Raw genomic sequence first — 20,469 nt, 5'->3', positions numbered from 1 at the left:
ATGGTTTTTCCAAATGACTTATTAGCAACCTAAGGTAGTAGCCATTTGCTTTCTCCCCCCCTAGAAGCTCAGAAGAAGCAGTTGGAGGAGAGTATAGAGCTGATCCAAGACGAATGTGTGTCAGAGAATGCAGACCACTCCATAGAGGAGCCTGCTGAAGGAGGGCAAGAAGCGGATGGAGGAGAGATGACTGATGGGATAGAGGAGGACTTCGATGAAGATGGGGGTCACGAGCTGGTAGGAATGCAATATTCGTTGTCTGCCTCTGTTGGGTGACAGCAATGGCATTTGAGTAATGTATTCAAGTAAGAATTAAATAATTTGAGGCATTTTAAAAATCTTGTATGACTATATTAAAGGGAACATCAATATAGTGCTTTGCACATAGCAAGTGCTCAATGTGTTCGTTTTTAAATAATATGAGGTTGAAAATGAATGTAAACTATATAAGTATTGTATAAAATGTTAAGTCCCAAATGAAAAATCTTTCTTCTTCACATTCTCTATCATACAAAAAATTTTGCATTTGTAGAGTTAAATGTGTGGATAGATATAATATGCTGGTGACAAAAATCATCTCTTATAAGACACATGGAAGCTTCTTTTAAAACCTTTTAAATTTTTATTTACTTATTTATTTTGTCTGCACATGTGCACACATGCTTTAACACATCTGTACAGGTCAAAGAATAACTTGCTTGTAGGTAGTAGAAGCCAGGGAAGACTCAGGTTGTCAATCTTTACAGCAAGCACACGTACTCACTGAGCCATCTCATCATTAGTTTTACTGACTGGAAAAAGTCACACACCCTAGCTGTGTGGCCAGCCATGAGCTCCACAAATGGCCTGCCATGGTGACTACTAGTGTGTGACCCATCATGACCTCATCATTTCCAGTGTCAGTGCTGCTTGATAATCAAATATTATTGTTTGTATGTACAATCTAATTTTTGAACATTTCTTTTATTTTTGTTTTTTTCTAATTGCAGTTTATTCACTTTGTATCCCCTCTGTACCTCCTTCCTCCTCCCTGCCCAATCCCACCCTCCCTTCCTATTCTCCATCCCTGCTCCTCCCCTAGTCCACTTATAGGGGAGGTCTTTCTCCCCTTCATTCTGATCCTGGTCTATCAGGTCTCATCAGGAGGGGCTGCATTGTCTTCTTCTGTGGCCTGGTAATGCTGCAACCCTAATGATCAAATATCAGGCCAATCAGTTCATGTCAGAGACAGTCCCTGTTCCCATTAATATGGAACCCACTTGGACACTGAACTGCCATGGGCTACATCTGTGCAGGGGTTCTAGGTTGTCTCCATGAATGATCCTTGGTTGGAGTATCAGTCTCAGAAAAGACCAAATATTATTATTATTTTTTTTTAATTTTTTTATTTTTATTTTATTTTTCTTTTTAGTTACATTTTGTTAACTCTGTGTCCCAGCTGTATCCCGCTCCCTCATTCCCTCCCCAACCCCACACTCCCTCCCTGGTCTCCTCCCTGCCCCTTTCCAAGTCCCCTGATAGGGGAGGACCTCCTCCCCTTTCATCTGACCCTGTTTTATCAGGTATCTTCAGGGCTGGCTGCAAAGTCCTCCTCTGTGGCCTAACAGACTGCTCCTCCCCTGGGGTGGGGGTCAAACAGCCTGCCCTTGAGATCCTATTAGAAATAGTCCATGTTCCCCTTACTTTGGAAAACTACTTGGTTACTGAGCTACCACAGGCCACATCCGAGCAGAAGTTCTAGGTTATATCCATAGATGGTCCTTGGTTGAGTGTCAGTCTCAGAAAAGACCCTGTGCCCAGATATAACCAAATATTATTTTAAAGAATTTACCTAAGACCATATTCTTATATATTTTATTTTCCCAATGTTAAAATTAGTATGCTATTCACTTCCATGCACCCTTTCCTTGACAATTGCACTAGACAATTGGTAAAAACATGCTGCTATTTCAACCATGAAATTAAAAATTATGTCTCAAAGAACTTGATTAGTAAAGGTGTGTGAAAGCATAATATATGTATGTTAGAGTGTGTGTTTGGGTGTGTGTTGTATATGTGATTAACTCTCAATTGTATCTATAGATGATCTTACATATTATATATAAATATATTTACTAAATATATAATAACAAGTTCTTCCATGTAATATTATATTCCTATTTATTTTAAAACCTATTTTTGCTTAAGTAATTTTGTTATGGTTATTACCATTGTTGTTTGATATAGTGATAAAGTTCTCGACCAATTCAATGAAATTGTAATATATCAGAATTCTAAATTAATTTTTAATATCCAGCTTTATTTAAATGTCATGGTGCATTCATTTAAGCTTTTCAAATATAAGCTTTCAACAATTACCATGTTTCCTTCAAACTTTCACTTCAGATTGAGGTTTTGAAAATGTGAGGTCTGCCCACTGTTTTAGAATTATAATGAAATGATTTTATCAAAGACAGGAAGGAAGGACAAAGGTTTCTCAGTGCCCTAACTTAATAGCATAATTTCCCTACTTGCTCTCATCTGAAATCTTTTTCAGTATTTCTTTGGTTGGTCTGCCAGGAGAATGTCATGTTGTTATGCCCAGTGGTTGCTTTTCTTCATTTGTTTCTCAGCAAGATTGTGTATAACTAGCTACTTCTTTTTTTCTCTGAGATTCCCCTTATTCACCATTTGGTCACTATCAGTCTAATAAGCTAAAGCTAGTCCTTCTTTAAGTAGCCCAGTTGGCCAGGACATTGTAGTTGATACTTACTATTTCTATCACCTCCCAAGTAAAACTCAGATATCAGAGCTTTAAGTATCTTCTACAGACTAAAAGCCTCTATCTACATTTGTATTTCTAATTGGTTGATAGTACTCTTACTATTCGCCTGACTGATACCAGGCTGCTATCCAATACACATCTCAAACTAAATGGTCAGAGTACCTTTAATTTTTTTTTTCTTGCTGTCTTTCTGAGTCTTCCTCATTCAGTATGTACTGTCACCCATACACAAAATTATGACAGTAAATTGGAAGGGATTATTTCTCCTCTTCTGCTACTTATTATTTTTGCCTCCAAATCACAGCCAAATGTGAGTTCTGCACCCACTGCAAATACCCTGACTCAATGAAATGAATTGATCAAAGACAAGAAACAAGGATGTCCTTTAGGCTATTTTTATCAGGCTTGGTTGTCCACTATTCTCAGATGAATCAAATATCATGAAATAACAGGAAAGTATTACAACCAAAATACCATGTAGGAAAGCAAGAAGCCCAGCATTCAGCACGCCCTTCTGCCTGACATAGAAGGAAGACTTGTGGAGAGAGGTGTATGTGGCTAAGCAGTTGTTGTTGGTCTCTGTGCTGTTAGTTGCTACTTTTATTCTATTTCCTCAGGATAGTTCTAGAGATATCCTTGTCACAAGAAAAGAGAGTCTTGTTCTCCTGAAATATTTGCTTCTACATAAGAGAGAACTTTACACAGAGTTATCTGTCTAAAAAGCTTTTCTATTCCTAGAACCTGAAGGGCTTCAGACTGAGGCAAATAGGAAGTATCAGGATCAAAAATCACCACAGATGAAAATCTCAAGAACTGAGAAGTAGATCATCTCAACTATCACGAGATCCCTCCAACTATTCTAAGAACTAAGGATTAAGACATTTTCTGAATTGACAAATAAGAAGTTGTATGTCTGGTTTTAGTTCTAGATCTGACACCTTGGAATCACTAAACAAATAAATTGTTGAGTCTTAAGCTTATTGTGTTCAACAAAGAGTAAGTTGGAAATATCTTTGTGTGTGTGTGTATGTGTGTGTATGTGTGAATATGGATGTGCACTGTTATGTGTGTGTGAGCCCATGACTGTTCAGGTACACCTGTGTAGGTGGAAGTCTGCCTACAGTTGGTGGTGGGTGGGAAAGATCAATATTGTCTTCTTTGCTCTCTGTCCACTGTTTACAATGAGACAGTTTCTCACTGAAGCAGAGGCCCACCAGAAGGCTAGACTGGTTAGCCAGAGGACTGTAGGAATCTGCCTGTCTCTATCTCCACTCCTGGATTAGGGTTATATTCTGTTCATGCCTGAGTTTCTCATTGGGTGTTGAAGGTACTAACTCAGAGCCTCATGGTTATGTGGCATGAACTTTATAGGCCGTGTATCTTCCAGCCCAAATCTGAAATCCATGTCATTCTACCATGCCTCTGAGTGGTCATGTGTCAGGAAAGCCACATGTCTAATGGGACAGAACTTTCATGCAGTCATGTGAATAATCTCAAGCCATCAGAAAGCACCTGACCAGAGTCCATCTGTCTAGAAGCACAAATATTTTTCACTCTGAGCCTTTGCTTTATAATTGGAAGCTTGGGGAGGATAATAATTAACTCTTTTTAAAGTAATTTTTCTTTTATAATTTATTTAATTTTACATTGTGTGCATTGGTTGGTGTGGGGGTGTCAGATTCTGTGGAACTGGAGTTACAGACAGTGGTGAGCTCCCATGTGGGTACTGGAAATGAAACCCAAGTCCTTTGGAAGAACAGACAATGCTCTTAACCATTAAAATGTCTCCCTAGTCCAAGAATTAGCTCTTATTACATATGGTACTTCCTTTGTTCTGGGATTTGGAACACAATAATTGTGGATGATTTAAATGTTTAGTCCCTGCTACAGAAACAGAAACTGGAGTCTGTCCATCCGACTGATTAGTCAAGGAGACGTTTCTTGGTGTTATTTACACTGTTTATCTTCTTTTCTAACCACATGAAAAAATTTCATACCTGATGTTTAAAAAAATAAAAGTAAAAGCACATTTTTTTTCTTTTTTGCCATAACAGAGGACATTATAAGTATGCACACAGGCGACACAATGATGCAATGGAGTAGGTGACATAAATCAAAGATAACCTGTTTGCCAAATGCCTAGCTGATTACTCAAGCACAACTCTGTTCCAGGAGAATGAACAAGGAAGTAGGGATCTAATCTTAACCAACTAAGGTCCAACACAATGAGCTAGTGGGATGACTGAAAGGTCCTATGTGAACAAGAAGCCAAGGACATGAACACTATTAAACAACATCTACTGAATATACATGGAGTGAAATCAATTTCCCTGTGTCAGTCTAATCACATAGCATTAGAAGCCTACTTAGCATGAACCTGGTACTGTCACAACTTGCAAAAATAGCTTTAGTGACTGCTTCAAATGTGGAATTATGAAACTAAGGATATGGTTTCTTGTCTCGAGTAGCTAAGTGTCAGAGATATGGCAGACTCCCTTCATGCACTGAAAAGCAGACTTGCTCTTCCTTTATTTATGAAAATCCACCCAAAGCTAAAATTTATGGCTAAAGTACTCTATCCCAATTTATTATTAGACTATTAAAAAGCAAATTAGAATTTATTTAAAATTAAAGTCTATACCAATGTGCTACATGCTCACTATCAAAACACTATTCCTACCTGTAAATATACCCACTAGCAAACATTTACACTGTTTCCTTAAGTGAATATCACAAGTTTGTGCTGTCAGAAAAAAAAAATGAATGAAAAGAGATAAGCATTTGCTGATTGGTAAGGCCACAGGCCTAACATATAAGAAAGAATGTAAAGCAGTTAGAGTCATATGGAAAAGAGGTCTTAGGAGAAGAATAGTACACATTGAGAACAGTCAGTACAGAATCATGTAGAAGGGCTTGGAGCTTTACCTTGAAAGGTGCCAAATTAAAAAGAGAGCAATGCTTCTGTCAAAGAAAATTTTCTGATCACCCTTCCCTGTCCTTACATAATTTTAATGAGTACCTACCTGAAACTGAAAACACTTCCAAAGCCTTTGGGGATGACTTAGTGGGTGAGAGCACTGGCTGCACAGCTGTAATGACTTGAATTCAAATCCTCAAACCTCGTGTAAAAGCCAGGTATGATTGCATGTGCCTGTAACCCCAGTGTTCAAGCAGAGACAAACTTGCTGAGCTCTGCTGGTGTCAGCCTTGCTCTGGGCTCAGTAAGATACTCTTTCTGAAGAGAACAAGATAAAGAATATTAATGAAGGACATTTTATATCCTCCTGTGGCCTCTACACAAGCATGGACACATACATCTTTATACACCAAACTAACTCCCCCCCACACACACACACAATAGAAAAAGTAAATGTGGATGATGTATTTTTCTGTGACAGGACAGAAAAATTCACAAATAGGATGTTTCCTTTTCAAACACTTCCATTCTCTTTACTTCTGCCAAACTTATATTCTTCGTATAGAAATTAATATAATCACAAGTAAAAGTAGCTGGAAAAACACTAATGTTCATAGCAGTATTATTCATAATAGCCAGAATCTGGAAACAACCTAAATGTCCCTCAACTGAAGAACATACACAGAGACTGAGGTACATTTACACAATGGAATACTATTCAGTAATTACAAACAAGGAAATTTTGAAATTTGCAGATAAATGGATGGACTAGAAAAGATCATCCTGAGTGAGGTAACCCAGAAACAGAAAGACACACATGGTATATATTCACTTATAAGTGGATATTAAACATATAATTTAGGATAATCATACTAAAATCTGTACACCTAAAGAAGCTAAATAACAAAGAGGATCCTAGAGAAGAGACTTAATCCTTATTCAGAAGGGCAAACAGGATAGACATCGAAAGTGGAAGACAAGGAACAGGGCAGGAGCCTTCCATAGGGGCCTCTGAATGACTCTACCCAGCAGGGTATCTAAGCAGATGCTAAGACTCAGAAACAAACTTTTGCAGGGAATCTTATGGAAGAAGCAAGAAATAGAAAGACCTGGACGGGACAGGAGCTCTACAAGGAGACCATCAGAGCCAAAGAATCTGGGCTCAGGGGTTCCTGCAGAGGCTAATGAATCAACCAAGGACCATGCAAGGAGAGGACCTAGACCCCCTGCTCAGATGTAGCCCATGGGCACCTTAGTCTCCATGGGGGTTCCCTAGTAAGGAGAGCAGGGGCTGTCTCCAACATGGACTCAGTGGTTGGCTCTTTGATCACCTCCCCCTGGCAAAGTGGCCTAACTAAGCCACAGAGAAAGAGGATCCAGACAGTCCTGATAAGACCCAATAGAGTCAGGTAGGAGGGGATGAGGGTCTCCCCAATCAGTGGATTAAGGGAGGGACATTGGGGGGCGGGGTGGGGTAGAAGGAGGGTGGAACTGGGAGGAGATGAGGGAGGGCTCTACAGCTGGGATACAAAGTGAATAAATTGTAGTAAATAATAATGATTAAGAAAAAAATAAAAATAAGAAAATTTGGCTTTCTCCTGCTTCACAAAGACACTCTTCCCAACATTTTCCAGGGCAATTTCCATCTCATTCCTAGTGCACCTTAACAGAGCCAGCGGAGTGCATCTGGGGAAGCAGCCTAGGGTTCAATACTTGCATCAGAATGGGGTTTGAAACTGCAAAGCAAAGTAATCAATGTCGTAAGTTGTTATAGACAAGCAAAGCACTTGAATGGATTAAGGAGAATTTGAGTTCTTTTGAATTCTATTTGCAATGATTTTTTCCTTTGATGACTACAAGCAACCTAATCAAGACAATACTAGTAAGAATCCTAGAATTACCTATCCAGGCATGTGATGTTTAGGCATGCAAGCTGAGCACTATTTTCTAATTCCTCTTTTAGAACTTAACAAAGCAGTCAACTAAGCATTAAGCCTCAGGAGTCTTCCAGCTATTGAATTTCTATGCATGCTGGGAAAGGTCTGACCACAGTGTAATCCTGCAGTTGAGGAGAACTCAAAGTAAGCATTGTGGTAAAATCATTGAAAATGGAAAGGCATAAAGCATTCTGATCAATATTGTTGGCCTTTATTTATAAACCTGGAGATAGCTTCTTTTTTGAAACTTCTTTTTCCTTTTCCTGGTGAAATCCTTCACCAAGATGTTCTCCTTGCTTCTGTTTCCTTTGTTGTCATTTAAATTAAAATGCTAGCTAGAGGAAAATGAACCTATTAGAATTACAAGTCACAAGAAAATATAAAAGTGGCTCCTTAATCTCTGTAACTTAGGTACTTTTATTTTTGATATCCAGAGACCCTTACTTTGAAACCTGTCAGTCTAGTCCATGCTACAGAGTTCTTGTTCTCCCTATGTTAAAGACTAAAGAGTTAGGAAAGTCATCTTAAAATATGATTAGTGTCATGAATAGGATAAAATGCCAAGATACATATGTCCTGGCAGCCAGTTAACTAGGCCTTCATTACAGAAATGAGATGTGGTTGGGCTTTTGATGAGAGGCTTGGGCTGTTCTAGGTAAATGGGCCTATATGAGGACAGGTAAAGTGATGTGTCTGGGTGTTGAGTTCACAAAGTAAGGACTTTTGATGGTTAATTTTGCTTCTTAACTTGATTGGATTAATAAATACTTAATGGTATTGACAACACACATCTTTTTGTCATTCTATGAAGTTGATTCTAAGTAAGGAAAACACATCCTAAATGTGGCAGCATCAGTAGATGAGCTGGAGTATAAAGGTAAATAACAAAGGGGAAAACAGTGAGTCTAGGGAAATGGTTTAAAGGATAAAGTGCTCAAATTCACAGGACCCACATAAAAGCAAAACATGACTGTGTGCCCCTGTAACTCCAGTGCCGAAGAGTTGAGACAGATAGGTCTCAGCTAACGGGCCAGCCAGTATAGCCCAAGTGGTAATCTTCAGGCTCACTGAGAGACTTTTCTCAAAAAAAAAAAAAAAAAAAAATGGTGGAAGGGAACAGAAGACACTGAAAGTCAAGCTTGGCACAGCATTGCCCTTAATCTGCTTTCTCATCCATCCTGATGAGTTCCCATTGCCATCAAAGGATTATTGTACTGTGAAGCTGTGAACAAAATAAATCCTTTCTGCCATGAGCTGTTTCTTGACAAATTAACAGAAAAATAATACAGAAGTGATATCTCACTGCTGGTTTTCACCCTGGGGTCTGTCTCTCTGGGAGCTCCTCTGGCTCCATAAGAATTGCTGCTCTTCAGAAATTCCAGCCTTGCTATTCTTGGCATCTCACATAACTTGAATGGTTTCAATTTCAGCTAAAGAACTCTGTGTAGCCCCTGGCACTAGGTGATATAATTCATAACCAAGACCCCTGTCTGCAGTGGTTGGCAAAAGAAGTCAATCCATGACTATTGACACTGCTTATCTGAGACTTTGCAAGGCTCAGTGATTTTGTCTGTAAAGCTGAGTTTACAATTACATAATTGATCAAGGGCTTCTGGGAGGAAGCAGTGAAGTGTCTTGAGACCCTCTCTCAAAGACATTCAATTAGAAATTAGTTAAGTCTTAGTTTAAAAAAAATTGTTTTCTTTTGTTATCTTTTTTCACTTCTTTTCATTTAATGTTACTAAGCCAGACCAAACTTTGACAGAGTAACATTAGTCACAGCACATTAATAATTAAAACACTGACTGTGTAACAGCCTTTTCTCAGCCCCAGTGGGTTCCTCCCACTCAGAGTCTCCACTAGCTGTTTCTGGGGGATGAGAAGTGACTCAGTCAGCAGTCAGAATCAAGTATAAGTGAATTCTTCTGTTATCTTTTCACTACCTGCATTTCTCTTGATAATGCAGCACTGTTGAAATTCCCAGCCAAAATGGCTTCCCCCACATCTAAAGACACAGAATCCAAAGGGAGGAGTTGTTGCTAGGTTCTTTTCAGACTCACTGTTTCAGAGAAACCATACCATATTCCATACTAAATCTAGGAGAATTATGACTCTCCCCTAAATTCATGTTGCAAACACATTCAGAGCCCAGGTTTGATGCCTGAGTCATGAAAATTACAATCAAGAAGAGTAACATGAGCTACTGCCACAGGGTCCAGCAATCTCTCTTTTTAGATTGTTCTCTGAAGAGCTGCCATTTAAGTTTGTAAAGCTGAAGGCAGCTAGTAGGATCTACTTAAGCATCACCAAAAACCTCTTGGCTCAGAGTAAAAGCAGGTTCTCACTGATATCACAAGACCATGCATGACCTGAAGCAATCATCTCTCTGGCTAGCACCTATTTCTCTCCCCTTAACCCCCATCAGCCATATGATCTCCATCAGCCACGTGACCTCCAGGTACCTGCCCCACAGCCTTGCTACACATAGCCCCACAGAATGTGGGAGCAAGAAGAAAGGCAGAGCCAGGAAGGCTTTGGTGCCGTGCAGTTTTTAAGTAAGCAAATTGGAAACTGCTTGCATAGATGAGAAGATTAGTATGTACTACTACCAGGTGGTCTGGGCAAATGTTTGTGGTAGAGTCACGGGGTCTGCAGATGCAGAATTTAAATGCAAATCCCATAGTTAAATTTGCATTTCAGAATAGTAATGAACAGGTTTGTGATAGAATCATGTTTTATGTATTACATGGAACATGATTATAGCATATTTTTTCTTTTTATCAAAGCCTCAAATTCAACTGATTTTCTGATTTTTATTTGATAACCTCCATAAAGAAAAGATTGCATGCTATCTTTGAGCACATTATTTAACTTTCTAGCCTTGATATTATTATGAAATTAGAATAAAAGAACTCTACTATAACATTCTTGTGTGTGCTTCTCTGTGTGTCTTTGTAAGTGTGTTTTTGTGTATGTATCTGTCTGTCAGTGTGTGTGTGTGAAAGAGAGAAAGGAGAGAGAGAAAGAGAGAGAGAGAATGCTAAAGAGAGAACAAGAGGGGGAAATTAATGCTGGGGAACAGACTCAGACAATCCATCATGCTAGGATAGTGCTCTGCCAGTGAGCTATATTCTTGTCAAGTCATCGTGCTCTTGAAAAGGGATCATATATGGTTTATTAAAAAACTGGTACAAAGATACTTTAATATTTCATAAACTCTGAAAGTTTCTTCATAACAATACTCACCTTGGCCTTAACATATTTTGTCAAATATGATATTAGGAAAATTATATTCATGATTAAACACTAAATTAATTTGAACTCATTGCATTGGTATTACATCAAGGTTTAGTTAGTAATAAATGATTACTATAAACATTAGATACATAACTATAATATGAGCCAACATTTTATATTTCTTGCTATGGTATATATCCCACCTATTCTTATAATAGAATCTTTAACATGTTAAATAAAATTAATGATACCAAAAAAGAAAAAAACTGGTACAAAATGAACAAGAAAATTTTATCCATTGTTATCATTTATTTGCAAATTTCATTGTTTAGTTCATTTTTGTTGCTATAACAAAATATGCAGGCTGTGTTACGTATAAAGGTATAAGTATTGTTTGGATGAGTTTTATACTAGCTATATATTTCTGGAAGAGAGGAAGTCCTACTTGATGGTGCCAGCATATGTGTGGTATATGTTAACAAGACTTTTATGTGATTCACAGCACAGAACAACCAGGTGGTTTAGATCTCTCGCTTTCTTTTTATAAAGCAGTTTATTGTATGGCCTCACCCTCATTACTTTATCTGACACTTATTCCCTCCTAGCTACATCTCATCATACCATTACTATGAGAATTTAGAAGCTGTAGGACCTCTAGTATATTTCTTCAAGTGAAGCTGTTCCAGAAACCAGTGTTGTACAGGGCACTGTATCTTTAAGGAACTATAGAACATTAAAAATTTCTTAAATAACTACTTTTTATTTCACAAGAATGCATTCAGAAAATATGTATAATATTCAGAGATATATTTTGATTTTGTCTTGTTAAAATTTTCTTTGATTTAGTAGTTGTCAACTCATTCAACTCAAAAGAATTTTAGTCCTCTCCTGTGCTTTGTCTTTTGGACAGTATTAACCAGAGTCAGCAATGATTTATGATTTTCAGTTTCATCTTTGCTACAGATTTGTTCTCTGATCTAACCACAAATTTCATAAGTTCATTTTATAAATTATCTGAATATGCAAAAATCTTTCAATATCACATTTTCTTTAGCCACCTAGTCATTAATTCTTCAACCCAACAACTACAGGGAGCTAAAGAAAAGGCTCAGCTTTTAATAACTGACTCTTCTCCTAGAGAACTCAGGTTCAATTCCCAGCACCCACATAGCAACTCACACTTACCTATAACTATAATTCTGGGAAATCCAAAGCTCTTTCCAAGCATCCACAGAAACCATACATGCCCATAAATTGCAGACACACACTCAGAAAAAGCACCTGTATCCATACAACAATTTTAAAGGAAATAACAACTACAACATTTTTCAAAAATAAAATACTGACAAACTATTAAAGGGAAAGGTATTTCCAATTGCTAAAGAATAGAAAACAAGGCAGTCATTTCTGGGTTCTGCCTGGATTAAGGAGCAGAGACTGCTGCAGCCAGAGCCACAGTCAGACTCTAAGAGAGCAGCACATTCAGGCCACTCATCCTGAGTTGTGGAGCAGAGCATTGTGAATGAGATGCCAATATAAGCCAAAACTCCTGAGCAAAGTTCTCACGTTTCCTTAGTTAACAAAAAGCTGCACAGATAAAATAGTCAAGTCGGTCCTGATTTAATTCATTTACTCGTACAAGAGTAGGAATAAGGCCTACAGATGGCTTTCATACTCTCGTTTCATAGATAATAACACTAAGGCTTTTTTTTCCCCTCTTACACGGTTTATTAAAGGCTGGCTCCACGAAAGGGAACAGAATATGGAAAAAGAAACACTTGAATGAATTAGGGAAGCCAACTGGGGAGCTGATTGTTTATTTGGGGGAAAGCAGTGGAACTCTAGACTAGAAAGACTCTACACGGTGAAACCTTTGTAGAAATAAAACTCAGCTTCTAACCAGTAAGACTGAACGTGGTTCTAGTCATCTGTGTGCCAATAGGCATCCCAGCTGAGGCTTCTGCTGTCTGAAGTCTGAGAAAGCCAAAACTAGGGAAACTTGAGCTCCTGCCTGTACCTAAAAAATTGATGATAGCGTTTGAAAAGTGGGACTTAAATGTTCTCATGCATGACTGATGTTAACAAACACAGGGTACAACAACTCAAATACAAAATCCAAAAGGCAAACAGATTACTTTTTTGGTGAAGTAAGCACATGAAAACTTTGCTACAAACTTCACTGTTCTAGAAAATACCAACTGAAAACAGTCTTAGCACTCTGGGAGGCTGAGTAGACTAGGCAAGCAGGGTGGTAAGACCTTGGTTCAAACAACTGCAAAAAACCAAACACCTTAGGAATGGTTTCTACTCTCAAAGAGGTGAGGAGAGGAATTGGAAATGTGGAAACATTTTGCCTTTGAAATTTTGGACATTTGTAGCAGTAGTGAGCCATAATATGGGGGAATCATAAATCTCAGAATCTCATTTCCCACTAGTTTAAGCCTAACTAATACACCAGTCCTTCAGTCCAGTGTTTTTCTTCTCAATGTTACCTTTTCTAATAGAAAAGAGTAAAAGAATAACTAAAACACCTGTTTTATTTGGTCAATAGACAATTTTTAACTATATAAACCATTTTTCAATATAAATTGTAGTGATAGGTTTTTACATTAAGACCACTTTAGGTGACAAGACATTTATTATTGGCATTTATTGTTGTGATTTACTTCAAAAGTAACTTCGGTAAGAAGAGAAATTTATTAAATATTAAAATAAATTGTAAAATCTTTAATAGCTCTACCTCCTTTGTGAGGGATTAAAATACGTTCTTTTCATTTGTTTCCTCCCCCCTTCTTCACTTGAAGGTTGCGTTTTGCTACAAAACCCGGGCTAGCCTCAAAGTTATGATGCTCTTGTTTCAGGCTTCTAAATACTGGAATTATAGGTATGTACCAATATGCTCAGCTTCAAATTGTTTTAAATCATGATTGGAGCAATAGTTTGAATTATGTGGTAATTTGTATTAAAAACAGTATTTTCAGAAAGAAAGAAAGAAAGAAAGAAAGAAAGAAAGAAAGAAAGAAAGAAAGAAAGAAAGAAAGGAGAAAGAAAAGAGTCTCAGGTAACACTGCGACTTCCTTTCTGAGAATGGTGTCCATTGATTGATACTGTAACATACAGGAATGAGTGTGAATACTGGAACTGCACCTTTGCCTGTAAACAAACAAACAAAGTGAGTTAGGGGAAGCTTTGACTTTCCTAGAATACAGTTCTGCACTTATCCTGGAGAGGATCCGTCACCACTCACCTCTAATCCTACAACTGCTGAAAAGCTTCCTGGTGTTGCCAATCGGAGATAATATGCACAAGCTCTCAACTGGGACATCCACTGCAGCATAGCTCCCACTTCTAGACAGGAAATTGGTCTCAGGCTGGTTCTTCCCTCCAATCTGTTGTAAACCGCTTAGTACCCTATGACTGTATGGGATGCAGAATAAAAGGGTACTGGATTCTGCGTGTTGTTTGACACACTGGGTCACACTTGGATTCACCACATATGTTGTTCCTTCTTACTTAACCCCAGTCTATTTTATCTGTTCAGAATATGTGTCATCTCTTTAAGACCATCTTAGCATGTTAAGAGTCACTTGGTCCATGAATAGAGCAGTGACCCACAGCATAATTATTGATTTTATTCCTTTCTTTATGCTCTGCACATAAATCATACCTAACTTGCTACACAAAAATATAATTCTTTTTCTTCTCTTGGCTTCACTGATTTGCAAATACCTCAGTGTTTATTTTATTTTGAATTTTTCTTTAGTGCAATAATTAGCATACATCAATGTTAATAAATATGTGCTAAGAGAAAAATAAACAGAAACTGTCCTCAATCACCCACATACTATTATGATCATTTTAAGCATATTTTACTGTCAATTGTGATTAGATTCTGTTCCAACTACTACTCTATATCACTCCCTCTGTGACTTAGGGGATTATTATATAAGCATAGAAGCAAGCAGTTTTTATTATTGCATTCCCAAGGACACTCCGGCAACAGACAGCCTTACTTTTGAAGGCACTGTAGGGGAAATGGGAGATTTAACAGCAACTCCTGGAAGGTAGTCTTGACTTTGCTCTGTTCCTTTACACTCACTGCTGCTGTAGAATTGTCTCCCAAGAGTGATAAAAATGCAAATAAGAAGTAATCTGAATTTTAACTAAGCAAGCCCGAAAATAAGCCTGCCTCTAACTCCTGATGCTTAAAGGCAAAAAGTACAGAGAACACAGACATGTGAAAGAACACAAGTGTACACAAATATAGATCTTAGAAAATTCAAACTAAAGTGTACCCTGGTGAATAAGGAAAATGCTTTGATGTGCACTGAAGATAAGAGAACAATAGGTTCAGATTAATTTTTAAAAATGGACTTCAGGGCTAAGACCACTGACATATGGTAGATGTGCCATTTTCTTTTCTTTTTTTAATTAATTAATTTAGTTACTTAATTTGTTAGCTAGTTAGTTATTTTAGGCTAGTAGTAATTTGTTTTACCCTAGATCTCTTGTCTAACTAGTCTCTGGTTCTTGGTTACACAAGTTGTGTCGGACACTGGCTCTTTCCCATGGAGAAGGCCTTATGTCGATCAGACATTATTTGTCTGTTCTGTGCCACAACTTCTGTGCCACCATTGTCCTAACATACTTTGTAGGCAGGACAGAAAGATTTTATGGCTGTGTTGGTGTAGATCTTTCTCTCCCAGTGATCTGCACAGTACTTTTCTGCACCAAATAGATTAGAACATAGGAGTAAAAGTTCCAAGTAGCTGCCAGCTTAATTTTTCCGTGTCCAATGAGTTGAGTAGATGTTGTTCTCAGCAGTGTGGCCTCTGCTGTCAGTTTTCAGAGAGGAATCATTTGTCTTAGCATCAGCCCAGATTGTTTGGGGATTTCCATGGGACCCCCCTTGGCCAACAGCTCAATCTAATGCATCACAGTTCCTCTACTGGAAGCCTTGGCTGACTACAAGAGATGGCCAGTCAAAACTCTTTATTCCCCAATACTGAGTCCTCAGTAGAGTCACCTTTATAGATTCTAAGAAGTTTCTATGGCACCAGATTTCTACACCTCTACTGAAATGCTCCCATTTCCAGCTACCACTCCCACAATATTTCCCTGTACCCCATCTCTCCCCCAACAGATTCCTCATACTCATCCTCACATACTCCAATACAGGGAGATCCCTGGGCCACCCCAAACTTCTCTTTACCTAAGCTCTCTAGGTCTATGAATAATATTTTGGTCATTGAAGAGTTTAAGTTAGCCTGGGTATAGTTAGCCTGAGTAAAGAGCCATCTTGACTCAGAGCTGAATTCAGGTACCAAAATGTGCACCTGGCAGAAAACAAAGTTAACTCTCCTAGCAACAACCTCCAGGAAATATAACAAAATAATTGCTTCATAGAAAATAGAGACAAACTCCCTGGCAATAATCAATGGGAATTGGTTGGAAACTGGGTGGGAAAATCCTCCCCAATGTTTTAGATATGGTTTAGAAAAATAGCCATTGTGATTATATGCCCTAGCCATTGTGATTGTGTGCCTCAGAAAAGGTCACCCTGCTCTGCTAAACTTCACCCAATTCTGTAACACCAAGGCTTGTGCCTCCCTGCTTGCTGCCATGGAAACCCCCTGCTCACAGACTTTCCCTTTAAAAATCCTGTTCACTCAGAGCTCAGGGTCCCACTTCTCTACTGCTGTGTCAGTGAGACTTAGGTCCCAGTTCGATCATTCTTGTAATAAAGCTCTCTTGCAATTGCATCGAGTCGCCTCCTGGTGGTCTCTGAGAGTCCCGTGAACCTGGCATTACATTATCATTTACTTAATGGTTATTATCCGATTATCGTAAATACATGACATATTTATCTTTCTGGGCCTGGGTTACCTCATTCGGGATGATTTTTCTCTAGTTCTTTGCATTTGCCTGCAAATTTCATGATGTCACTTCTTTTTTGTTTGTTTTGTTTTACAGCAGATGAATAATACTCCATTCTGAGAATATATCACAGTTTCTTTATCCATTATGTTGGGAACATCTGGTTTGTTATAGTTTCTGGATATTATGAATGAAACTACAGTGAGCATGATTGCCTTGAAGTAGATTTATTCCCAACTTTCTGAGAACAGCCATACTGATTGCTGTAGTAGCTGTACAAGCGTGCTTTACCATGAGCAATGGAGGAGTTTTCCCTTGCTCTATATCCTTACAAACATGAGCTGCCATTTGGGTTATTGATCTTAGACATTCGGACAAGCATAACATGAAATCCCAAAGTAGTGGTGATTCGCATTGTCCTTATGGCTCAGAATGTTGGACATTTCTTTAAGCATTTCACAACCATTTGATACTCTTCTATTGAGAATTCTGTTTATCTCTGTTACTCACTTTATTATTTTTTTGTTACTCACTTTTTAAAATTTTTTTATTTTAATTTTTATTAATTACACTTTATTCACTTTGTATCCTCCCATAGCTTTCTCCCTCCTCCCCTCCCAATTCCACCCTCCCTCCTTGTTCTCCATGCATACCTCTCCCCAAGTCCACTGATAGGGGAGGTTCTCCTCTCCTTCCTTCTGATCCTAGTCTATCAGGTCTCATCAAGAGTGGCTGCATTGTCCTCCTCTGTGACCTGGTAAGGCTGCTCCCTTCTCAGGGGGAGGTGATCAAAGAGCAGGCCAATCAGTTCATGTAAGAGACAGTCCCTGTTTCCATTACTAGGGAACCCACTTGGATACTGTACTGCCGTGGGCTACATCTGTGCAGGGATTCTTGGTTAACTCCATCAATGGTCCTTGGTTGGAGTATCAGTCTCAGAAAAGAACGCTGTGCCAAGATTTTTTGGTTCTGTTGCCCTCCTTGTGGAGCTCCTTTCTTCTCCAGGTCTTACTATTTCCCACTTCTTTCATAAGATTCCCTGCACTCTGCCCAAAGGTTGGCCATAAGTCTCAGCATCAGCTTTGATACCCTGCAGGGTAAAGCTTTTCAGAGGCCCTTTGTGTCAGGCTCCTGTCCTGATCCTTGTTTTCCCCTTCTTGGATGTCCATCCTCTTTGCCTTCAAAAAAAAAAAGAATTTTTTACAGGCTGGGCATGGTGGCACACACCTTTAATCCCAGCACTCAGAGGCAGAAGCAGGCAGATTTTATGAGTTCTAGGCCACCCTGGTCTACAAACTGAGTCTAGGATAGCCAGGGCTACCGAGAAACCCAGTACCAAAAAAAAAAAAAATTTTTTTTTTGCTACTCACTTTTTAATTGAATTCTTTGGTAGTTTTATATCTTGATTCTTGAGGTTTTTTATATATTTTGGATATTAGTTCTCTGTTGGATGTTGAGTTGGTAAAAATATTTTCTCATTCTGTAGACTGCCACTTTTGTCTGAATGAGAATACCCTTTGTCTTACAGAAGCTTTTTTCATGAGATTCTGTTTATTATTTATTTTATTGCCCGAACTATCAAAATTCTGTTCAGAAAACTGACTCCTGTGCCAATGTGTTCAAGACTTTCTTATCTATCAGGGTCAGATATTTTAATTTGAGGTCTTTGATTCACTTGGACTTGAGTACTGCACAGGGTGATAAATATGATCTATTTTCATTCAGAAGATGGAAAGATATTAGAAGACATCGTCAATGTCTTTCTTCAAAGCTTGAAGAAGTCTTCTTGTACAAGTCTTATTGTATAATCTTTGACTTGCTTGGTTATAGTTAACCCAAGATAGTTTACGTTATTTGATACTACTGTGAAAAGTGCTGTTTCCCTGATTTCTTGCTCAGTCCAGTTGTTGTTCCTATGTAGAAATGTTACTGATTTTTTTTCAGTCTTTATTTTATTTAGACACTTCACTAAGAGTGTTTATCATTTGTCAGAGTTTCCTGATGGAATTTTTACTGTCACTTATGCATGTTATCATATTACCTGCACATAATAACACTTTGACTTCTTCCTTTCCAATTTATATCCTCTGATCTCCTTCAGTTGTCTTTTTGCTTTAGCCAAACCTTCAAGTGCTATGTCAAATACATATAGAAAGACTGGACATTGACTTTATGATTTCACTGTTGCTTTGTCTGACTTTCTTGGAATTGCTTTGACTTTTTCTCCATTTAATTTGATGTTGGCTATAGGCTTGCTGTAAATTAATATAGACATTAAAAAAAAAAAAAACTCCAGTATGTCCCTTCTATCCCTAATCTCTCTAGGACTTTTGTCATGAAGTGGTATTGGATTTCATCAAAGTTCTTTTTTTTTGTATCAAAGGAAATGATCAAATATTTTTATTTTTTTCTATCAGTTTGTTTATTTTGTGGATTATACTTAATGATTTTTCCTACATTGAATCTTCTCTGCATCTCTGGAATGAAGCCTACTTTATCATGGTAAATGATCCTTTGGATGTGTTCTAGGATTCATTTTGCAACTATTTTACTGAGTATTTTTGCATCTGTTTTATAAGGCAAATTGGTCTGTAATTCTCTTTTTTTGATGAATCTTTATGGCGTTTCACTAAAAGGGTAACTGTGGCATCATAAAAATGCATTGCAAAATGTAACTTCTGTTTCTATTTTGGGGAATAAATTGAAGATTATTCATAGTAATTTTTCTTCAATAATTTAGTACAATTCTATGCTAAAACCATCTGGTGGTGGGATTTTTGTTGCTGTTGTTGGAAGAGTTTTACTTTATCTTTTTTATTTTCTTAATATATTTTCATAATTTGTTCATTTTATATCGCTATTGTAGCCTCCTCCCTTGTCTTCTCCCTGTACAATCCTCCCTCCCTCTTTTCCCCTATCTCCCTCCCCTAGATCACAAAAAGGTGGAGGCCTCCTCCACTACTCTCTGACCCTAGCCTCATAAGGACTGCTTGGATCCTCTTTCTCTGTGGCCTGACAAGACTACTCCACCAGGAGAAAGTGATCAAAGAGCAAGTAACAGAGTCCATGTCAGAGATAACCCCTGTTCCCCTTACTAGGGAACTCATATGAACACTGATCTAAGCAGGGGGAATGGATCCTCTTCAAGGAAGGCCCTTGAATGGTGCATCAGTCTCTGCAGGCCCACATTTATTGGTTTTGTTGGTTTCATTGTGGAAATCCCTCCTCCCCCAAGTCATTCTGTCTCCTCCATTCTTATATAAGATTCCCTGAACACTGCCCAAATTTTGGTAATGAATATCAGCATCTATTCTGATTCCCTGCTGAGTGGAGTTGTTTCTTTCCAATTTTTATTTTTTATATTAATTACATTTTATTCACTTTGTATCCCAGCTGTAGCCCCCTCCCTCATTCCCTCGCAATACCCACCCACCCTCTCTCATCTCTTGCCTGCCCCTCTCTAAGTCCAGTGATTTGGGGGGTCCTTCTCCCCTTCCATCGGACCCTAGATATAAGTGGAGTTTTTCAGAGAATATCTATGTTAAGCTCCGATCCTATTCCTTATTTTCAGCTGCTTCAGATGTTTATCCTGTTTGCCCTTCTGAATAAGAGTTAAGCATATTCCCTAGGGTCCTCTCTATAATTTAGCTTCTTTATGTCTGTGGATTTTAATGTGGTTATCCTGTATTAAATGGCTAATATACACTTATAGGTGAGTATATACTGTGAGTGTCTTC

At 38.2% G+C, this 20,469-nt stretch overlaps 1 protein-coding gene across 7 annotated transcripts in view; it reads left to right on the top strand.

Moving 5' to 3' along the window:
- Positions 1–20,469, top strand: part of Ralyl (RALY RNA binding protein like) — a 776,281-nt gene that overhangs the window by 721,449 nt on the left and 34,363 nt on the right. For 6 of the 7 annotated variants that reach the window (XM_055603255.1, XM_055603250.1, XM_055603251.1 and 3 more), the window contains one exon: positions 65–237. The exons of the other annotated variant lie outside the window; for it this stretch is intronic. In XM_055603255.1, the coding sequence (XP_055459230.1) occupies positions 65–237 (173 nt within the window). The remainder of the gene's footprint in view (positions 1–64; positions 238–20,469) is intronic. 7 annotated transcript variants of the gene reach the window in all.

Source organism: Psammomys obesus, unplaced genomic scaffold (assembly GCF_907164565.1).
Source record: "Psammomys obesus unplaced genomic scaffold, mPsaObe1.curated_primary_1811, whole genome shotgun sequence".
Classification (NCBI taxonomy): Eukaryota; Metazoa; Chordata; class Mammalia; order Rodentia; family Muridae; genus Psammomys; species Psammomys obesus.
The sequence above is the reverse complement of the archived record's forward strand: the minus strand, read 5'-3'. Positions and strand labels throughout refer to the sequence as shown.